The sequence below is a fragment of the Silurus aristotelis genome, assembly GCF_946808225.1.
Source record: "Silurus aristotelis genome assembly, chromosome: 11".
In the NCBI taxonomy this organism is placed as follows: Eukaryota; Metazoa; Chordata; class Actinopteri; order Siluriformes; family Siluridae; genus Silurus; species Silurus aristotelis.
The window spans coordinates 5,295,957-5,313,287 of NC_139584.1; the positions used below are offsets into that span (position 1 = coordinate 5,295,957).

Consider the following 17,331-nt stretch of genomic DNA (forward strand, 5'->3'; position numbering starts at 1 on the left):
TCTCCAATCTACACTCCTCTTTATAAGGCAAATAAAGCGTAATTGACTTGATTCCAGTTTCCGACTCTCGATCCGTGCAATAAATTTATACATAAATCTCTATTAAGAATTTACTAACAAACTTTTATTTTTTTTTCATGCTAATTTCAGGGTTTATTATTTTGTTGAAATGTTTAATTATTGTTGGTATTTTTGGCTCAAAAATGTTGAGTTTATAAATAATTAAACAAATATATTTTAATACTCTAAATGATCAGAATGAAGAATATCTATATTTAAATGTATTTTCAACATAGTGATTTTATTAAAATTCTGTTCATTAGTTCATTAATACCAGGTGAGTGTAAGAGCACAATATCATGGACATTTAATATGATTTGGGGAAGGTGAGCTAGTATTCTGTTCTGCTGCATCAGTTGTTCAGTTTAATTTCATTTGGTTCACCTCTATTCTATTCTATTCTATTCTATTCTATTCTATTCTATTCTATTCTATTCTATTCTATTCGATTCGATTCGATTCGATTCGATTCAAATCGATTTGATTCACTTTTGTTGGATTGGATCCTGGTTGATTACGTTTGATTCTGTTTTGTTGGGTTTGATTTAATTTTAATCAATTAATTTCAGCTCACATCAGCTTCCAATCAGTTTCACATTCTTTCATTCCTGTAAATTATGTGAGGAAAATGGTGGCTAAAATAAATGAATGAAAAAAACTAAGAATGTAAATGTTTTGTTAAGGAAGCGAGTTTGTGATTTGCCACACGTCCACTCTCATGTTGTCTTTCTCTTCTCTCGTCTGTCTCAGTCTGTGTTTTCCGTTCACATTAAGTGCGAAGGTGGGTCATGTGTTTCGTCGCCCCGCACAACCGACGATGCCGTGCACTCAGACAGGTACCAGGTGAGACCCCAGGCCACACCTGTACCTTGAAGATTTTGCCAGATCAGTTTCTCTGAAGTAAATGTCAATTGAAAAGGTTTATGAGGAAATTTCATGTTGAAGTGTTGCCCTCTCCTGGCTATTCAATGAAACAGCACTATGCCTTAGTAAAGGCGCCCTGCTCACTTCTATTCCCATTCGAGGACATGATTTGAATATGCAAAAGAGAACAAGATGAGTAGATTTTTTGTTTTATGCTTATTGTTTGTTTGTGTGCTTTTTTTTCCTCGCAGACGTTTTTACGAGTCCGAGCCAACAGACAAACACGACTCAGCGGTACGGAAACCAAATTTCTTAACAAATTTCACACACACACACACACACACACACACACACACACACACACACACACACACACACACACACACACACACACACACACACACTTATTTATTTATGAAAATACTGACATTTATTATTCTAGCAGTTATCATTTTTCTGAATCACAGAGGATTTATGTTTAAATATATTTTTAAACCAGTTTTTCATTTATTTATTTGTTTGCTAATTAGTTAGTTGGTCTATTTACTTGTGTCTGTTAATGAAATTAGATAAACAAATGAACATAAACGCTCATAAACAAATAAATAAATAAATAAATAAATAAATAAATAAATAAAGTACATGTGAAATGTTTAAAAAAGTCTTTTTTGGTTCTTGAGGCATGTACTTTTTGTTTGTATGCCACATACAAGGTCACTAAATGGCATTAATTTCCAGGAAACCTTTATATTTAGAGAACATTCTGACTATTATATACATGTAAGTTAAATGGTAAAAGGAAAACTGATCCTGCATGGATTCTATTCCACACTTCAACACCATGCAGTTCTGTCTGGACTGCGGCTCAGTGGCTCAGTGGCTCACCGACTTCTGTACATTCATACATTTGTTTGGTCAAAGTAATTAAATGACCTTGTTTGCTGCATATAAACAAAAGGAACATGCATCTGTGTCTCAAAAAGCTTAAAAGACTCATGTTTCCAGACGAACAGGCTCTATATACAGTGGTGTGTAAAACTGTTTTGGCCCCTTCCTGCACTTTAGCTGCTGCACAACAATCACTAATGGAGAAAAAAAAAGCTTATACGTGTGTAGAACTGATAGTAGTGTGAGGCGAGCAGTGACTGCTGGGACGGGGATTTGTGTAGGGGCGGGGTTTTGGAAAAATAGTATAAACATTTTATTGCTCTTTGAGTTTTTTTTGCTCTTTTGTATTTGCTATTTCTGGTTCTGGTGTAGTGCTTTTTGAGATTTTTTTGTTTGGTTTATTTTTTTGGCAGTTTTTCTTTTGTAATGCTCATTGAATATTTATTTCTTTGTAATTTTTTTTGTGGGTTCTTTTTTTGAATGCTCATTAAAAATGTGGCATATATTTGGTATTTCCAGTTTCTTTGTTTTTGTGCTCTTTAAGAATTTGTGGTATGTTTTTGGTATTTCTTTTGATTGTGCTTTTTTTATTTGTATTTTATTTTAGTATTTATGGTTCTTTTTTTGAAAGTGCTCTTTAAGAATTGTTTAAAAATGTATTTTCTTTTATTTAAAGTGTCAAATTTTGTGTTGTTTTAGTATTAGTCCAGCTTATTTAAACAAACATACACTTTTTTTTTCCTAAGCTGGCCATAATCATTCCTAACTGCATGCAACAGATTTATTCGATGGCTTGTATCTAAATAAAGTATACGGGTAAATTCCAGCTAAATTGAGACGTATTAATGCCTTTAAAGTGCATATCTACAGTCACAAAATTCGTCTTCTGACAACAAACAAACACTGGCATCATTCTAGAAACAGAAATGGCTGGATACAGAGATTTGAGAGTTTGCTCAGATTCCAAGCCGTTATTTTCTTATTTGTATATGTATATAAACTCAGCAAATGGACGATAAGATTATATATATATATTTTGTCACACAGTGTTTTATTCATCCGATTCATTCCTGTTTTAATGTCTTTGTTCTTCATTATTTCTGTACAATCAGCTATTTCCCTAATTTGAATCAGAATAATATTAATGTTAATAATCATGATGAAACAAAACATTAAACAATGAACAAATACTATCTACTAAACACTCACGTTGACTGTCACATTGTTTATTTTTTCTTATTTTTGTGAAAAGCTCGCATCGGGAAGATGAAGAGGAGGAAAGTGGAGGAAGAGCAGGTACAACACAAACATATTTCCCATTATAATAAAAAAAAGGCTTTAAAAAAAAGGAATAAAATTATTAAAAAACAGATGATAAATGATTGTAAGAAATGAAACACTACATGTTGGGTTGTTGCAGGAAAATAATATAATAGTAGCCTCATTATACTTCATTAAAATTTGATAAGAAACAAATTTTTTTTTTTTTTATGTTTTATTTGTTTATAGTTAAAGTCCTGGAAACTCTAATACTCTAATAATATTAACTATATTAATCCGTTAAGTGTGTGTGTGTGTGTGTGTGTGTGTGTGTGTGTGTGTGTGTGTGTGTGTGGTTGTGTACAGAGAGACAGTGCGTGTTTGGAAAACGGATCAGTGGCAGCAGTAGGAACAGGAGACGAGTGGACGAACGAGTGGAGTGAGAAGAGGAGAGTACATGTGGTGTCCATCCTGACCGGATTCAGAGGTAAACAACCAGACACACACACACACACACACACATACAGTGAGGAAAATAAGTATTTGAACACCCTGCTATTTTGCAAGTTCTCCCACTTAGAAATCATGGAGGGGTCTGAAATTGACATCGTAGGTGCATGTCCACTGTGAGAGACATAATCTAAAAAAAAAAATCTAGAAATCACAATGTATGATTTTTTAACTATTTATTTGTATGATACAGCTGCAAATAAGTATTTGAACACCTGTCTATCAGCTAGAATTCTGACCCTCAAAGACCTGTTAGTCTGCCTTTAAAATGTCCACCTCCACTACATTTATTATCCTAAATTAGATGCACCTGTTTGAGGTCGTTAGCTGCATAAAGACACCTGTCCATCCCATACAATCAGTAAGAATCCAACTACTAACATGGCCAAGACCAAAGAGCTGTCCAAAGACACTAGAGACAAAATTGTACACCTCCACAAGGCTGGAAAGGGCTACGGGGAAATTGCCAAGCAGCTTGGTGAAAAAAGCAGGGAGTGTGGGATGAGTAAGATGTAAGTGTGATGAGTTAGATGTGAGTGTGGGAGTGTAGGATGAGTTAAATGTAAGTGTGATGAGTTAGATGTGAGTGTGGGAGTGTGGGATGAGTAAGATGTAAGTGTGATGAGTTAGATGTGAGTGTGGGAGTGTAGGATGAGTTAGATGTGAGTGTGGGAGTGTGGGATGAGTTAGATGTAAGTGTGATGAGTTAGATGTGAGTGTGGGAGTGTGGGATGAGTTAAATGTGAGTGTGGGATGAGTTAGATGTAAGTGTGATGAGTTAGATGTGAGTGTGGGAGTGTAGGATGAGTTAGATGTAAGTGTGGGAGTGTAGGATGAGTTAGATGTGAGTGTGGGAGTGTGGGATAAGTTAGATGTAAGTGTGATGAGTTAGATGTGAGTGTGGGAGTGTGGGATGAGTTAAATGTGAGTGTGGGATGAGTTAGATGTAAGTGTGATGAGTTAGATGTGAGTGTGGGAGTGTAGGATGAGTTAGATGTAAGTGTGGGAGTGTAGGATGAGTTAGATGTGATTGTGGGAGTGTGGGATGAGTTAGATGTAAGTGTGATGAGTTAGATGTGAGTGTGGGAGTGTAGGATGAGTAAGATGTAAGTGTGATGAGTTAGATGTGAGTGTGGGAGTGTAGGATGAGTTAGATGTGAGTGTGGGAGTGTGGGATGAGTTAGATGTAAGTGTGATGAGTTAGATGTGAGTGTGGGAGTGTGGGATGAGTTAAATGTGAGTGTGGGATGAGTTAGATGTAAGTGTGATGAGTTAGATGTGAGTGTGGGAGTGTAGGATGAGTTAGATGTAAGTGTGGGAGTGTAGGATGAGTTAGATGTGAGTGTGGGAGTGTGGGATAAGTTAGATGTAAGTGTGATGAGTTAGATGTGAGTGTGGGAGTGTGGGATGAGTTAGATGTAAGTGTGATGAGTTAGATGTGAGTGTGGGAGTGTGGGATAAGTAAGATGTAAGTGTGATGAGTTAGATGTGAGTGTGGGAGTGTAGGATGAGTTAGATGTGAGTGTGGGAGTGTGGGATGAGTTAGATGTAAGTGTGATGAGTTAGATGTGAGTGTGGGAGTGTGGGATGAGTTAGATGTAAGTGTGATGAGTTAGATGTGAGTGTGGGAGTGTGGGATGAGTTAGATGTAAGTGTGATGAGCTAGATGTGAGTGTGGGAGTGTAGGATGAGTTAGATGTAAGTGTGATGAGTTAGATGTGAGTGTGGGAGTGTAGGATGAGTTAGATGTAAGTGTGATGAGTTAGATGTGAGTGTGGGAGTGTAGGATGAGTTAGATGTGAGTGTGGGAGTGTGGGATGAGTTAGATGTAAGTGTGATGAGTTAGATGTGAGTGTGGGATGAGTAAGATGTAAGTGTGATGAGTTAGATGTGAGTGTGGGAGTGTAGGATGAGTTAGATGTAAGTGTGATGAGTTAGATGTGAGTGTGGGAGTGTAGGATGAGTTAGATGTAAGTGTGATGAGTTAGATGTGAGTGTGGGAGTGTAGGATGAGTTAGATGTGAGTGTGGGAGTGTGGGATGAGTTAGATGTAAGTGTGATGAGTTAGATGTGAGTGTGGGAGTGTGGGATGAGTAAGATGTAAGTGTGATGAGTTAGATGTGATTGTGGGAGTGTGGGATGAGTAAGATGTAAGTGTGATGAGTTAGATGTGATTGTGGGAGTGTAGGATGAGTTAGATGTAAGTGTGATGAGTTAGATGTGAGTGTGGGAGTGTAGGATGAGTTAGATGTGAGTGTGGGAGTGTGGGATGAGTTAGATGTAAGTGTGATGAGTTAGATGTGAGTGTGGGAGTGTGGGATGAGTTAGATGTAAGTGTGATGAGTTAGATGTGAGAGTGGGATGAGTTAGATGTCAGTGTGGGATGAATTACTGTAGATGTTTTGGCCAAAAAAATTCTGCTGCATCTTAATTTTCTTGTAAGAAAATTATGGATTTATTCAATTATTTCAATTTATTCAAATATTTAAACTCATAATATTTAATCTCATATATTTAATCAGTATAATTGTTTTATACTCTCTCTCTCTCTCTCTCTCTCTCTCTCTCTCTCTCTCTGTCTCTCTCTCTCTCTCTCTCTCTCTATCGCTCTCTCTTACTCACTTTTTGGTTTAATCATTTTCTTTCTCTACATCATTTTTTGTCTCACATTTAACTCAGTATTTTTTTATCTTTTATATCTTTATTTCTAACATTTCATTACTCTGTATCTCTCTGTTGCTTTTTGACTCACCCTCTTTTGCGTCATCTGTTTTTTTTATCGGTCTCAAGTTTTCTGCCTCTGTCTGACTTTTAAACATTCATCTCTCTCTTTCTCTCTCTTTCTAACTCATTCTCTCTCTCTCTCTCTCTCTCTCTCTCTCTCTCTCTCTCTCTCTCTCTCTCTCTCTCTCTCTCTCTCTTTCTCTGTCTATTTTTCTTGGGCTCACTCTCTCTTAGCTTTTTGGTTTGGATGTTATAAATCAAGTTATAATCCGCTAAATGTATGAAAGACAGATGGTGTCTCACTGTGCTTCTTTCTTTCTTTCTGTGTCTCTCTGCATGTCTGTCTGTGTCTCTCTCTCTCTCCCTCTCTCTCTCACTCTTACTCCCAGGTTTAGTAAACAGCGCTTCAAAGGAGCAGCAGGACAGTGATGTGGATTTGGACGTAGACGGAGACGATACTCAGAGTTATGGCCGAGCACAGTATCCTTCACATTACACTGCAGGAAGGAGGAAAGGAAAGGAAAGGAAAGGAAAGGAAAGGAAAGGAAAGGAAAGGAAAGGAAAGGAAAGGAGAAGGAAAGGAAAGGAAAGGAAAAATTAATGAACTATGGAAGGAGCAAGGACGAGCAGAAAGAGGAAAGAGAGGAAGGAAAGAAAGAAAATGGAGGGAAAATATAAAAGGTAGGATGGAAAAAGAATTAAAGTGAAAAAGATGAAGGAAGAAAAAAAGAATGAAAATGAAAGGGTGAAATGAAAACATTTTGAATAAAAAGTGAAAGGGATGAAGGAAGAATAAAAGCATTGAAAGTAAAAGAAAGCAAGGAATGGTAAAAGAATGAAACTGAAAGTAAAGAGAAAAATTCGAAAGAATAAAAGAAATATAGTAGAAATAGGAGAAATGGAAATGGAAAGTAAAAGTGGATAAAGAAGAAGGAGAAGAAGGAGGAGAAGAAGGGGGGAGGATGATACAGTGTGAACCTAAGCTGTGTATAAGGTAAAGGCTGCTGATTGGGTGATGTAAGAAGACTGTTTTAAAGAATATGTTGAGTTAGCTTTAAACTGGACACATTTAACTTCCTGTTCCTGAGCTCCCACTTTTAGATACTCCGAGACAGACGTGATCCCAAGTGCAGGAGACGCCGAAGACGGAGAGACACTCTTAAAGTGCGAGCCTGTCTCATTTACTAGAACTGCTCTTACTAATCACCACTAATACAAATAATCACAATTAATTACTCATACTAATCACTACTACTGCAACTAAGCACTGCTACTCAGACTAATCACTACTAATCACTGCTACTCAGACTAATCACTACTACTCAGACTCATCACTACTAATCACTACTACTCCGACTAATCACTACTACTCCGACTAATCACTACTAATCACTACTACTCAGACTAATAACTACTAATCACCACTACTGCAACTAATCACTACTATTCCGACTAATCACTACTACTCCGACTAATCACTACTAATCATTACTACTCCGACTAATCACTACTACTGCAACTAATCACTACTACTGCAACTAATCACTGCTACCAAGACTAATCACTACTACTCCAACTAATCACTACTACTCCGACTAATCACTACTAATCATTACTACTCCGACTAATCACTACTACTCCTAATCACTACTACTGCAACTAATCACTACTACTCCGACTAATCACTACTAATCATTACTACTCTGACTAATCACTACTACTGCAACTAATCACTACTACTCCAACTAATCACTGCTACCAAGACTAATCACTACTACTCCAACTAATTACTACTACTCCGACTAATCACTACTACCGCAACTAATCACTACTACCGCAACTAATCACTACTACTCCAACTAATCACTACTACCGCAACTAATCACTACTACTCCAACTAATCACTACTACTCCAACTAATCATTACTACTCCAACTAATCACTGCTACCAAGACTAATCACTGCTACCAAGACTTATCACTACTACTCCAACCAATTACCATTGCTTAAGAAATTCAAATGTACATTATTTTAATACAGATATTTTAAACTGCATAATTTCTCTTTGTTTTTGTCTCGGATTTTGTTTGTAAGTAGGGAAGCAGCGAGTCGACTTTCTCCAGAACTCAGCAGGTGGTCCACAGCAGGTGAGAAAAATGGTCTTTGAATAATTAACACTGCAAAGATACAAAGGACTAAAATATAATAATCAATGTGTTAAAAAAATTATATACATAATAAATAGTAATAAAAAGATGTTCGTTCCTTCCATCCACTTTCCTTTTTTTCTTCCCTTAGCCTACCATTTTTTTCCTTCTACCTTCATTCTTTTAATTCACTTTCCTTTTTTTCTTTAACTTTCTATCTTTTTTGTTGCTTTCCTTCCTTTCCTTGTTTCCTTAATTCCTTCCTCCTCCATTCCTTCGTTCCTTTTCTCTTTCTTTCTTTCTTTCTTTCTTTCTTTCTTTCTTTCTTTCTTTCTTTCTTTCTTTCTTTCTTTCTTTCTTTCCTTCCTTCCTTCCTTTCTTCCTTCCTTCCTTCCTTCCTTCCTTCCTTCCTTCCTTCCTTCCTTCCTTCCTTCCTTCCATGTCATACTTTTAATCTGTTTACAATTAAGGTTGTGAGACGAGTTCCTGTGTTTGTTATATCAGTTATAAACATGGCTACCATTCCCTCCTTGACTTCTCTTTTTGTCTAAAAAGATACTGCTTTAGTGCTTTCTGACTGTTTCCCATTGTTCCCTGTTTGTTTTGTGTATTTATGTATTAAATAAAAATTGTGGACCAAGTTTTAGGCTGATTTAGATTAATTATTCATAGATCGAGACTTTAAAAAACATTTGTATGTCGCTCTGGAAAAGGACGTCTGCTAAATGCCATAACAGTAAAGTAAAAATAAATGTTTACCAAAGTCCTGACACTGGAGACCCATGTTAAACAAGCATCTAGTCAATTTAAGAAAACTTCACTGTGTCAGTTATTGCACAATTTTCTGTTAAGAAGCTGTTGCTATAGAAACAGTAATGTACAGTATTAAAATTAGTGCATTAATGTGTGTGTGTGTGTGTGTGTGTGTGTGTGTGTGTGTGTGTGTGTGTGTGTGTGCGTGCGTGCGTGCGTGCGTGTGTAGAAACACCATCTACAAGTAATGAAGACCACAGCAGGCCAGATGTCAGTATGAATGTCTCTCCAGCTTGCAGGAGCTGTCAGTTTGAGCTGTGAGTAAACTTTTTCCTGCATCATTACACACTCGCTGATGCAACTCCTGACACACTGTTTTCTATAAACACAGACAAAACACCTGCAGCCCCAGTTTAGCTTTAGTTCAGGGTCAGTGTGTTGGGGGTTGTGACCTGCAGTATCAAGACAGAGCTTTAAATATGAGCTCCTTCTGCTGTGAGAGAAAGCTGTGGAAGCTCAAATCTTTTGATTCCATTGGCCACATGGTTTGGTTGGGGTCATTCAGTGACCTTCAGCGCAGGCTAGTTGCGACAAAGGAGGATTTGAATATAATTATATAATAATAAACAATCAATTAAAATGTGCACACATGTATGATGTAGTTTTACTGACAAGAACTGTACAAAATTACTGATATGTTAATGAACTTAACATAACTAGAAGTTGTTTGTGTGGAAATAGTGTTACTGAGACATGATGCAAAACTAGAGGCTGAATACTCATCCTTTCCCCAGAAATCATTATTCATTTATTTATTTATTCATTCATAACTCTTACAAATTTTAGTAAAAGTACTGAGAGAGCTGGTGAGGCAAGGCAAGGCAAGGCTGAACAGGAAAAGGTCACTTTGTAATTACACAGAGAGACAGAGTTAAGTCCCAAATCCTCTTCTGGACCTAGAGACAAAACCATTTTCTGATTATGTGGTTATGTAGCAAAACGTGCTTGTGTAATATTTTTGTCTTGTTTCTTTTTTAAACGGGCTCTTTATTACCTGTGTGTGTATTAGTGGTCGTGCTGTTAGTTATTTTACTGCTCATAAAAAAATGCATATACTCTGAATTCACTCAGCTTCGCTAATGAACAAAACTCAAACTCTAATACTGATACTATACTATTAAAAGTCAAGGAGTCCAAATAATATTTCATTCAGAGTGGAAGAATCCCAACAACATTTATTCCGAAAATTTATTTTAATGACAACGGGAATGAAAAAAGTTTATGTTTGTCATTGATAAAATCAATATGTATAAATATCAATTAAGAAAATAATAGTCGATGATCTTCCCGTGGGCTCACCACCTGCAGGAGGGACCGTAAGGGACGGTGCTGTGAGGATTGGGCGGCAGTCGAAGGCGGGGGCCTGCTTAGACTGCTGCCCCCGCGGCCCGAATTACGGATAAGCGGGAGAAAATGAATGAATGAATGAATAGTCGATGATTTTATTATGTCTGTGATTCCAATACAAGTCCAGATACAGTAGACAAGAGTTTTGAGGTTAAAGAAAGTTAATTGTTAAATGTCATCTTTCCCCCCAGCGTTTTTATCCCGATTTAAATGTTTGAACTTGAAGGACACTCTGATGCGACGTCCAGTATTTTTTAAACGGTGATCATTCAATGTTTATAAGTTTATGGAATGAGATCTATCAGTGTGATTTTGCTGACATTAGACAAGTTTATAGAGACAAGATGTGTTTGATATCTTTATTAGGAATGTCAGTGAACAATTTAGACAAAAAAAATAATTGTGTGTGTGTGTGTGTGTGTGTGTGTGTGTGTGTGTGTGTGTGTGTGTGTGTGTGTATGTTTCAGGTCACCTGGTGACTCTTTTAACACACTGGAAGCTTTAAAGTCACGGATCCGAGACCTGGAGAAGCAGCTGACTCGAGGAGACCGGATCAAATGTCTGATCTGCATGGTGAGGCTGTGAGGTTATGAAACAGTCTTGTTTTTTTTATTTAAATTTATGGCATTTGGCAGACGCCCTTATCCAGAGCGATTACAACTCAGTAGTTAAGGGTTTTGGGCCTTGCTCAAGGACCCAGCAGTGGTAGCTTGGTGGTGCTGGGTTTTAAACCCATGACCTTTCGATCCAGGGTGCAATGCCTTAAACACTGCCTTAATCACCTTCTTACCACCTACTACATCCTTCAGTGTCGTTTATTTCTTTTCTATGAATTCACTTATTCTTTATTCATTTTACTTATATTCCATCCAGTATATTCCTTTGTTGACTTAAAATGAATCATTATTCATTATTTGTCCATTCATTTTGTTCTTTATTAAAACAACAAAGCTTGTTCTTTTAGTGTAGAAAAACCTGCACTGTCACTCTCGAAACAGGACTCTGTCCTGCACTGTCACTCTTGGCCCAGGTGAGAAAACGGTTCCAGCTAGTTTGGTCCTGATTGCAGTACGACCGGAGGTAGCGTCCTAGCTCCTGTATCTTCCGCTCCGTTTGCCTGTTGGTCTGAGGATCATATCCAGATGACAGGTTACTGTGACCCGGGGCCGGAGCCGGAAGAACGCCTTCCACACATGGGATGTAAACTGGGGTCCCCGGTCGGACACGTTTTCCTCAGGAAAATGTGATGGAACAGCAACTCTGCGGTCTCTAGAGCTGTGGGCAGGCCATGGAGGGGAACCAGCTTGCAGGCTTTTTAAAAGTGGTCCACAGCCACTAGGATGCAGGTGTTACCGTCCGAGTTGGGCAGGTCCGTAATGAAATCTATCCCCAGGTGTGATTACAGCTGCTGCAGAATTGGCAGGGGGACCAGCTTTCCTGCGGGTAAGTGTCGTGGGGTTTTGGATATGGCACAGACAGAGCAGCCTGATGGCATGAACAGGAAATTCACGTCCTTCCTTCTGGGCACCCCACTGGGGTTGGCTCTCCCTGCACCACGGCCCAAATCTCCTCCTCCAACTCCCAGATGATGGGGCTGAGGGTTAGCTTGGGAGGAACGATGGGTTCAGGGTCTGTGGGTTTGTCGGGGTTATGAATCCGGGACAGGACATCTGCCTTGCTGTTCTTGCAGCCCGGATGGTAGGTAATGGTGAAATAGAAGTGGGTGAAAAACAGGGCCCATCTGGCTTGTCGGGGGTTCAAACGCTTGGCTTCTCACAGGTATTGGAGCTTCTTATGGTCCGTGATGACTGTAAAGCGGTGGGCCACCCCCTCCAGCCAGTAACGCCACTCCTCGAGCGCCAGTTTGATGGCCAGGAGTTCCCGGTTCACAATGTTGTAATTCTGTTCCGCAGAGAAGAGCTTCCTCGAGAAGAAGGCGCAGGGGCGGAGCCATGGCAGGTTCCCCCCGATGCCGGTGGAGAAGGCGTCTACCTCCACAATGAATGGGAGCCATCAGGATCAGGGTGTCGTAGGAGGGGGGTTGACACTGAACCACCTCTTCAGTTCCTGGAAGGCCTCCTCAAAGAGTTTCCCTACAGGAGAGAGGTAATCAGGGCGGTGACCAGACTGAAGCCCTTGATTACCCGGGGAAAGAAGTTGGCGAATCCTAGAAAGCATTGGAGCTCCTTGGTAGTGCTCGGACGGAGCCGGTCCCGCACTGCCTTCACCTTCCCCTGGTCCATCCGTATACCTGACAAGCTGATCACATATCCTGGAAACTGCACTTCCAGCCAGTGGAACTCACACTTCTCTAGATTGAGATAGAGGTTATGTTCCTGTAGGAGAGTCGCTGCCTGCTTAATAAATACGTGATGATTGGTACTCCGGGGGAACCTCCACCTCCTGGGAGTTATTAGGGTTTTCCACGTGTGTGGCCGCTAGGGGAATCAGGGTTGGACATGGACAGGGTAGGTGGTGTAGACAGTGCTCCCTGCACTGGTGGCTCCACTTGAGGATGTCACAGGGGTTCCAAGAGAACTTTGGAGAGTGTTGTGCCAGCCAGGGATGCCCCAGAATGATACTCACCGTAGAGTTCTCCAGGATGAGAAACAGGATCTCCTCGTGGTGGAACAGGCCAACATGGAGAATGACCACCGGGGCACAGTACTTCACCCAACCATGCCCTAAGGGTCTCCCTTGGATGGTTTGAACCGCCAGTTCCTGTGTCCCTCTCTCCCGGCGCAACTAAAGCTGTTCTAGGTAGTTCTGGGAGATGAAGTTGCTCCCGGAGCTGGAATCTACCAGGGCAGAGACCAGAAGGGAGAGCATGGGGGTTATTAGTGTGACCGGGAGCTTAGATATGTGGGTGATTTCTGTGGTGAAGTCGACAGTACTCACCGCCGGGCGTGGGGGTTGGGCCAGACACTGGGGAATGAAGTGCCCGTGCTCACCACTATACAGGCAGGCTCCGCCCGTGAGGCAACACTCTCTCTCTTCTTGATCCGCTGAGATCCGACTTGCAAGGGCTTGGGTTACGGAGTAGAAGAGACGCAGTGTGGAGGGGTAGGTTCTGTCTCAGAGAAACGACAAGCTGCCAGCCTTTGGGAAATGCGGATGGACCACTGAATGAAGGCTTTCTATCCCATTGTGTCATCATAGATGGCCATAGCCAGCTTAATGTCTGGGTTTAAACCTTGGTGGTATGCCCCGAGGGGAGCAGTTTCGTTCCAGCCACTGCTGGCTGCTTGGGTGCAGAAGTGGAGGCTGTATTCCGAGAGCAGGAAAGATCCTTGGCGCAGGTTAAATAGCTGATCTGCTGTGGTGAAGGCCTCAGTGGCGGTGCAGAAAACCTCTGCGAAGTGGTTTGTGAATAGTGCATATGACGTGGTTTTGGCGATATTGGCGCTCCATATCGCCCTCATCCAGTACAGAGCCTTCCTGGTGAGTAAGGAAATCAGGAACGCTACCTTGGATCGATCAGTGGGAAACTTGTGCAGTTGCATTTCTATGTAGAGGTTGACCTGCAGGAGGACGCCATTGCACTTGGCCGCGTCTCCGGAATATGAAGACGGAAGAGTCATCGGGCTGCTGGAGGCGGTATGTGAAACCACGCTGGTGGAGGCCAGCGCGAAAGCCTCCTGGAAAGTGGTGGCGAGTTTCTTGATGGGATCCGAGATGGAAACCAGCTGTGGATCCATCGAGGTAAGTTGACGGTTACAGGTCCGATATTCTGTCACGCTCGGATCAGGAGTCGGAGACCAGAATGCAGCCAACACGCTTTATTTGCTTTAAAACAGGAGCTTAGGTAGAAGCACAGACCGGAAAATGGGTATAATCTGGAACATGGGAAGTCCAGGAATGATCTCTTGAGTGAACTGTAGATCAGACGGTGATTGAGTGAGAACGGGGGCCTTATAAGGGGGAGAGTAGATTGGAGACAGGTGAAGGTGATTAGTAGGAAGGCGAGGCGCTGCGAGTGTGCCGAGGGCAGGGGGGAGGCGTGGCTGGCCCTGACATGCACTCAGAAATCGAGTATTTTTCTTATAGATGAGTTTTGTAGCTTTCATCATTTTAAACAGATGTTACAGATATTCTCGACTGCTTCACTGTTCACTGATTTTTGCAGGACTCGTATATGATACCGCTGGCTTCGATCCAGTGTTGGCACGTGCACTGTGAGGAGTGCTGGCTCCGTACACTGGTGAGACACACACATTAACAAATACACAAATTGAAACATTGTGTCTTGATGTGTAATAACTGCAGTATAGGCAAAACAACTTATTCCAGCTTATTGCATTATTACAGTATATAAATCTTCCTGAAATCATTCTAATTTTATGAAAGGAAAGCTAAAGTAAATCATGTGTTCGCAGGGAGCGAAGAAGCTGTGTCCTCAGTGTAACACCATCACTTCACCGGGTGACCTGCGGCGTGTGTATTTGTGACAAGGGCATGATAAGGCATCAGACACCATCCACAGCAACCACGACATGAAGATGGCATTTTTACTGGACTTCGATTAAGAACACTTCTTCATTATTCATGCTGTCACACTCCAGTGTATTGAAAATGAATAGTAGTTATTGTTTTGTGTTTCATTATAGGGTCATATTCACAGATTTGACAGGTGTAAGCACCGTTCAGAGGTTAAATGACATTTTTTGCTTCGCATTTGTGGGCAGAGTTTTTTTTTATCAGAGGAGTGTTTTAGTTATGCCAAATTCAACCACCTATGAGAAAATACAAGGCATTTTTTTTGCATGATTTCGGCTTGAGTGATTAGTGGTGTTCAATCCAGCACAACCATCTGAAAGTGATTTAACTATAATATTTCCTACCGGAAATATTATTCAGGCAAAAAATTATGCAAATATGTTCATGAACGCTATGAATATTCATATACGGACAAAAAAAGCATGTAATTATGACACTATTCATTAATAGATAATATTAATAATATAAAATATAAAAATAATAATATAAAAATATATTCATATAAATTATATATATATATATATATATATATATATATATATATATATATATATATATATATATATATATATATATATATAAATTGATGAAGGAACTTCCTTTTACCTACATTTAACACCAGAAGAGGGAACAAAATTGATCAAACAAAACGATAAAAGCATCAGAGCACAATAATGAAGCAAAATGACTGATCAAGCATTGTTTTGTGATGAATGATGCACGTAGAAGCGATTTTGTTTAATTACACCTGTGAATTATGTGATAATTACAATTTGAATAATTCATGCAGAGACATTACTATGAGATGAGATATATCGCCATATATCTCATTTATATATATTCTTTTTATTCCCTTATTTTTAAATCAACTCTTGCTTGTTTGCTATTTAAAAAAAAAAAGTATTTTTTCAGTCAATATTTTCTCTTCTTGATTTTTTAAAAGGTCAGCGTTTGCTTGGAAAGACATTAAAAACCTCAGTCTCACACTTTTAGTCAACATAAATGAAACTACATGCAGGTGAATAAAAAAAAAAAAAAAAAAAATCCACTGAAGCAGCTGCGCAACCCGACTTTGAACACCAGGAACATTTCTCAAGCCAAAATCGATTTAATTTCACGTTACAGCAAAGAAACAACTCCATTTTCACACAACACAAAGACCAATAGATGCAAATGCAAGTAAACAATCTTTATCAATCTAAAGTGAACAAAATTTAAAAGAAGTAGTAAATCTATTGGTCAGGAAACAGAATAGTTCTACAAATTACAGGTCAAATATCAACCAGCAGATACTGTTTATATACTATATGATTGAGTGTGAGTGATTAAACACATATGCATTTACATTTACACCATTTAACAGATGCCTCTTTTCCAGAGCGAAGAATAAAAGTGCTTTGAATTCTTGCTATCTGCATCGTACCACTAAGATACCATCTGCAACCTGATACATGAAGATACCATCAACGTAAAAATCTGTTAAGAGAAATTATAGCATTTTTTAAACAAACAGGGAAAATGTGTTAGTTCAAGTGTTTCAGGAAGAGGTCCTCTGCCGTTGTTTGAAGTTTAGCATTGACCCAGTTGTTCGGACATCTATGGGGAATTTCATTCCACCACCTCAAAGACAGAACTGAAACAGTTTTGATTTATATACCTTTCTCTTACCCTGAGAGATGGTGGGAGCAGTCGAGCAGTGCTCAGAAGGAGCATGGTGCAGTGCAGTGATCAGAGCTTAATGCACTCAATCCGAAGCTGGGTGAGCTGCAGTGTGTAGGAAATGTGGTCTGTGGCAGCCATGTTGTATTGTCACAGTGTTTTCTCGGAAATTAAGTGACTTGGCATCAAACCTGTGATCTCTGAAAATGACCCTTTATGAATGCGCACACACACACACACACACACACACACACACACACACACACACACACACACACACACACACACACACTCTCTTTCTCTCTCTCTCTCTCTCTCTCTCTCTCTCTCTCTCTCTCTCTCTCTCTCTCGATCTCTCTTTTGATGTAAATATATTAACCAGAGAACTTGTACATTTGTATGTTTAATAACTTTTGTAATTTAATACGTCAAATAGATTTTTGGGGACCTTTACGACTCAACATGAGCTTGTGACTGTAGAGTAAGATTTTAGTCACAGTCATTTTACTATCATTCATTAGCACATTTGAGTAAAAACAGGATACTAAACATTTAGATCATC

General features: G+C 39.6%; 1 protein-coding gene across 2 annotated transcripts in view; it reads left to right on the forward strand.

The window, feature by feature from the left end:
• Positions 1 to 15,627, forward strand: part of rnf220b (ring finger protein 220b) — a 49,071-nt gene extending 33,444 nt beyond the window's left edge. The window contains exons 5-15 of one of the 2 annotated variants that reach the window (XM_083554975.1): positions 811 to 903; positions 1,176 to 1,218; positions 3,065 to 3,108; positions 3,439 to 3,559; positions 6,696 to 6,786; positions 7,408 to 7,470; positions 8,401 to 8,453; positions 9,436 to 9,523; positions 11,081 to 11,186; positions 14,740 to 14,814; positions 14,990 to 15,627. In XM_083554975.1, coding sequence (XP_083411101.1) covers positions 811 to 903; positions 1,176 to 1,218; positions 3,065 to 3,108; positions 3,439 to 3,559; positions 6,696 to 6,786; positions 7,408 to 7,470; positions 8,401 to 8,453; positions 9,436 to 9,523; positions 11,081 to 11,186; positions 14,740 to 14,814; positions 14,990 to 15,061 — 849 coding nt within the window. In that variant the 3' untranslated portion in view covers positions 15,062 to 15,627. The remainder of the gene's footprint in view (positions 1 to 810; positions 904 to 1,175; positions 1,219 to 3,064; positions 3,109 to 3,438; positions 3,560 to 6,695; positions 6,787 to 7,407; positions 7,471 to 8,400; positions 8,454 to 9,435; positions 9,524 to 11,080; positions 11,187 to 14,739; positions 14,815 to 14,989) is intronic. The other variant, XM_083554976.1, reaches the window with a different exon arrangement.
• Positions 15,628 to 17,331: the final 1,704 nt, after the last annotated feature.